Here is a 5562-nt window from a genome sequence, read left to right on the forward strand (position 1 = left end):
CCTCTGTCTCTAACATGGGTGTGCTCAAGATGGTCCGCTTATCGTTGCACATGAGGTGAATAATGCTTTAGTCTGCCATTTCGAGGGCCTAGTGGATGGAATTTGAGACATACACTACATGACTCTTGATCTACTCGGTAATATCTGGAGGCTTTATACAAGAGAACCGGGACAGAGAAAATAAGCGGATGCGAGCGCATAACAATTATTACCGAACAAAAATATCTGCAGCGCGAAAAGAGCGGAGACCAGAAGGAACACACGAGACAGGACAGGCGCTTAATTGTCCCTGCTTCTGTTCGTTCTTTCTGCACTGCGGTTTCCGTGAATTAGCTATGCACCAAATAGCCCCGACAAATGTCCTTATTATGTGACTATGACATCGTGTATGATTCGATGATGCAGAAGCCGAAGCGCCATATGCCTCTCCTTTCAGTCACTACTTCCCTTGAAAATAAGCATATTGTTTGTTCAATGGATGATTTGGGTTTTCAAATCAGGTTCATAGCTTCACTTGCCGCTATGTAATTCCAGGTGGCCTACAAAGAGAATCTGATGATTATATGCGCTTTTAAAATTATTGAACATGCTTTCATAAACGCAAGTATTTCATCATCTCTTACGAACGTTGTACTCAAAGTCTTACCGAAAAAGGTGCTACTACGCACTCCAGGAAGGCTACTTGGGCGAACTATACTTCAACACTCTACTAAAATTGCACAAGACGAGATCTTCCTGTTACATGCAAGCACACAGATACACTATGAGACAAGAATACCAGAGTCAAATCTTATATTCACTACTGAGCATTTACCAATATGGTATGACCGCCATGAAAATTATGAACTACATAACCACTAGAGCAATAAAAGTTCCTAATAGATGTGGAAAGTCCGACGTATAAGGTCATTAAAGTAGTGATAGCCCGCGTCAGACGTCATGAAGACATTCTCAGGTGATCTGTGTCCTGTGGCCAGTGGGCTGCCAGTGGACAGCAAAGAAGGCGTTCCTATGTGGTGCACGTTTGAACGCGAATTGACATCCGCATTAAACATTAAAAGACAAGTGGTATATAAAGGACGTCCTTCAAACGTAGCATAATATATTGATACTAAAGATTCATTGAACAATAAATGTTTCTGCTCGCAAGAAATGGCTTTTAGCAAGCAGACACCTCGACTCGTGTGTTTCAAATAACAATTAAAAAGTATGCGCTACGCTGAGAGCACTAAAAAAAGGCGATCACTCAAACCGACCCCACAGGCTACCCAAAAGCATAAACAGAGTAAGATTAAGAAGAGGTGATGCTGGGCAAGCAAATACGGGCAAAGTGAAAACTGCACAGGTAAATATGTAGCGTACATACAAAGAAAAAAACATCAGCCAACATACAAGAATCAACTCCGCCACAGAATCCCAGATGTCTCAACTTGAATTGCACCACAGTTTCACTCCATCACAGCCACATATACACGCACAGACACAAACACGTACACACGTTCATTAACGCGGTGTACGTCATTGGTGGTGGAACATCTTGCAGGTGTTATTGGCCCTCATAGGACTCTCTGGAGGGCACTCGAACGCCAGGGCGAACTGGGTGTTCCAGAGAAGGCCTGAGTTGCAGGGCGAATTGCGGGCGTCGCCCGTGCAGAGCAGGTAGCAGAATGAGATGTAGAAGAGCTGCCAGGGCGACATAGATGTCAGGCCGGTGAGCAGCAGCGGTCGCGAAGACTTATAGACCCCAGACTCACCCGGCCTGCCGCCACTGTGGGCCTCGTAGATGTTCGAGGCGGCCTCGGTGGCGCTCGCGATTACCACGTGGTCGCGTGATGGAGGACTGGCGTTCCGGGCCGTGCACGCCGTGAAATTTGCGAAGGCCACAGGCTCGCTGCCGTGGGTGCCGTGCTTCAGGTAGGACAACACCGTAGCCCGTGCTAGTGACGTCACGAAGGTACCGTACCTGTAGCGACGACGGTGGTGCTTACTGGTAATGGCTGAAGCACGCTGCGTTTGTCTTATAGCTATGTCACTGAGATGTTAGTTTACCTAGCTGTCCTCATAGCAGCGGTAACAGCTGCAGCATGGTAGTAGTCAGTGGTTGTAGTAGCAGTAGAAATATCAAGAACAGATTATCGGTTTTACGATAAATAATATTAGCAGCAGCAGTAATAATGCCTCATCTGATCTAGACACAGGCCTCATCAATGTAATGGAAACCGTTAAAAGGACCTACTTGCGTTTCCTGAGAGTGCGTGTGTTACCTTATGTAAGAGGCACGTCTAATGTGCGATGTCCGTGAACTTGGTCGCAACGTGGTCGCAATTTCCGGAGCCTTGCACTACGGCTTCCATCATAGGCTGAGTCGCTTTGAGACGTAAACCCCTATAAACCAAACCAAACCATCACGTTTTCCAGTTATTTGCAGTATCCTGTCCGGCTCAGTGCCACGCAAACTTCTCCAGTGTATTTGCGTCTGTTAAGGACGACATGACATCACCGCTCCGGAATTTTGTGGTCCCGTTTCGACCGACCAACATTACTGCAATGCGGCGGCGAAGTGGCAATGATGAACGGAAAGGACCAGTATTTGTCTCGTATCGGGACGCGCATTTTAACCACGCCGTAAGGGAGGGATCAAGCGAGTGAAGAAGGGAAAGTGAAAGATTCGCCGAAGTGAAAGCCACTCCTAATTTCTTACTCCATCCCTAGAGTTGCTGCCGTTATGTGTAAGCTGCGAGTACGAAGTGAAGGATTCCAGTACGACGGGATGGGCTTGTCAACGAATGAAAAAAGCGCACTTGTGGAAGACGTCGTTTTGAAATCGTAGTGTCTTCCTCCAAACAATATAGTATGTTAAGTACCCAGTGCTTATGCTGTGCGATGCAGAGCACGAATGAGAACCCCAAGTGGTCTAAACTGATTCGGAGGCCTCCACTACGGCGCCTCTTCCTCTCTTCCAACTTTAACTGCCTCCTTCATCACTCCTCACGACGAAGATCAGTTTCCGAATTAAAGTGCGACCAATATTGAGATTTTCCTTTACCCATAAGACGCATTTACCTAACTTTCACACTCTCTCGGTCCCATTAACTGATCATCGCTCTAATTTCATGCTCTGCGAAAGCAAGGGAAGTAGCGAAATGAATACGCTGACTTGAACTCAGATACATTTTTCGGGGACTCAAAATAAAGAACACAGCTCACCTGATGTAGTCGGGGACGTCTGGCTCGTAGTACGGGAACATGATGGCCGTTGGCAGCATGAGCACGTCCTTTTCCCGGGCCATCTGATCGAAGGGCTCCTCTCGGGAGGACGCAAGCTCCTCAGCCAGGAAAAGGCGCCACAGCGACGCAGCTGTTCCACGCGAGTTCACCGTCATAGTACGAACGTTCACCACAATGTTGTCGCCGATGTCGCCAAGATTGGCCAGCATCTGCACCGCGAGGCAGCTCGGTGAATAGTGCGAAGGTGCGACCTCAATTACTCAGCCACCGCGTCCAGGGTAAGTGGACGCCACGCGTGCGTCGCTTGTGTTTGCGTATAAAAGTCCAGAAACCGCCAATACAAAAAGGCAGGTTTTACCCGCCGCGGTGGCTCAGTGGTTAAGGCGCTCGTCCACTGAGCCGGAGTACCGGGTGCGAGCCTGATCGCGGCGGCCGCGTTTCTAAGGAGGAGGTAAAACTTTATTAAAGTTAAGGGGAGTTGGGCGAGCTTAAGGGCGGGGTCCTCATTCCAGGGCTCCACTGGCATGAGCTGCCCTACGGACCTGTTGTATGAGGGCCCGCAGGGTCCTCAGCGTCAGGAGCCTCCCACCGCTCAAAAAACGTGTTTTCCGTCTGTAGAGTGTTTGGTTTGGCCCCACAACCCCACGAAATATGAAAGAGTGAACAGCGGGCCTGGCACCAGGGAAAGGTGTCGGAGTATAATGTTGGGTGTATGAGATGTAGTCTATGGAGGTTTGGAAATGTGTTCGTCTATATCTGCTGCCAAGAGACCGCATCTGCGGTGTCTAATTTCCTATGAAGTGGAGGGAAATGTCCTTTGAATACGCTGAAACACGAGGCGTTCATTATGCCTCAAAGATAGAGGGGTAAAATAAATAATAATAATTAATTTTTGGGGAAAGGAAATGGCGCAGTATCTCTCATATATCGTTGGACACCTGAACCGCGCCGTATGGGAAGGGATAAGGGAGGGAGTGAAAGAAGAAAGGAAGAAATAGGTGCCGTAGTGGAGGGCTCCGGAACAAGTTCGTCCACCTGGGGATCTTTAACGTGCCCTGACATCGCACAGCACACGGGCTCCTTAGCGTTTTTCTTCCATAAAAACGCAGCCGCCGCGGTCGGGTTCGAACCCGGGAACTCCGGCTCAGTAGTCGAGCGCCCTAACCACTGAGCCACCGCGGCGGGTAGAGGAGTAAAAGCGGACACGGTCTGTGGCCCCGCTTGGTTGGTGCCTCGAGCTAGGGCACAAAAGGCGCCCGTGTGCTGTGCGATGTCAGTGCACGTTAAAGATCCCCACGTGGTCGAAATTATTCCGGAGACCTCCACTACGGCCACCTCTTTCTCCTTTCACTTTCTCCTTTATCTCTTTCCTTACGGCGCGGTTCGGGTGTCCACCGATATATGTGAGACAATTACTGCGCCATTTCCTTTCATAACAATAATAATAATTGGTTTTAGGGGGGAAAGGAAATGGCGCAGTATCTGTCTCATATATCGTTGGACACCTGAACCGCGCCGTAAGGAAAGGGTAAAGGAGGGAGTGAAAGAAGAAAAGAAAAAGAGGTGCCGTATTGGAGGGCTCCGGAATAATTTCGACCACCTGGGGATCTTTAACGTGCACTGACATCGCACAGCACACGGGCACCTTAGCGTTTTGCCTCCATCAAAATGCAGCCGCCGCGGTCGGGTTCGAACCCGGGAACTCCGGATCAAAAGCCGAGTGCCCTAACTACTGAGCCACCGCGGCATGTGCGGGCAAAATTCTTGTACAATGGCGGTGGTGCCTGATCCCAGGGAATAATATTATGCAATCCTAGACCGTCTAGGCCCACGCAGATCGCAGCCTGCACGCATCGGCCTCGCGCCGATGCAAGACGCTGCTTTTCCAGCATTTCTCAGGCCGAGACTGGCATTTTGATGCCCGAATTACGAAGAAAAAAAGAGAATAACTATTACCTCCACGTTTAATTGCTAGCTAATGCACCCGAACGTAAAAGCGAACATCAAAGTTTTGTAATCAGCGCTAAAGTTTCAGAAGTCGTCTTGTCGCCAATTAGCAACAATGAGTGTTTGGTTCATTTTTTGCTGTTCGTATAAGTTGCTTAATTGAAAGGTGAAATAGAAGGCATCAAATAAACCCGAAGGCCAAGTCACTGTAAACAATTTTTTATCCCCAACAATTGTTTCCTATATTCTCCTGAGCATTTGGAAGGAAATGAGCGACTAGGAATAGTTGAGCACTGGCTGGAAGTAGCACATTCGTTCCCTCTTTGCCTTCAAACAACTTGCTCACTCATACCCAACAATTCTGGAAAAAAGCATTTTTCAACAGGA

The 5562-nt window shown here is 48.6% G+C and overlaps 1 protein-coding gene across 1 annotated transcript; it reads right to left on the bottom strand.

The window, feature by feature from the left end:
- Positions 1–1225: 1225 nt before the first annotated feature.
- Positions 1226–3429, bottom strand: LOC144135158 (uncharacterized). Its single transcript, XM_077667898.1, has 2 exons — positions 3208–3429; positions 1226–1963 (listed from the first exon to the last, which is right to left on the bottom strand). The coding sequence occupies exons 1-2, from the start codon at positions 3381–3383 to the stop codon at positions 1519–1521; spliced, it is 621 nt and encodes a 206-aa protein (XP_077524024.1). The 5' UTR covers positions 3384–3429; the 3' UTR covers positions 1226–1518.
- Positions 3430–5562: the final 2133 nt, after the last annotated feature.

This window comes from Amblyomma americanum, chromosome 5 (assembly GCF_052857255.1).
Source record: "Amblyomma americanum isolate KBUSLIRL-KWMA chromosome 5, ASM5285725v1, whole genome shotgun sequence".
In the NCBI taxonomy this organism is placed as follows: domain Eukaryota; kingdom Metazoa; phylum Arthropoda; class Arachnida; order Ixodida; family Ixodidae; genus Amblyomma; species Amblyomma americanum.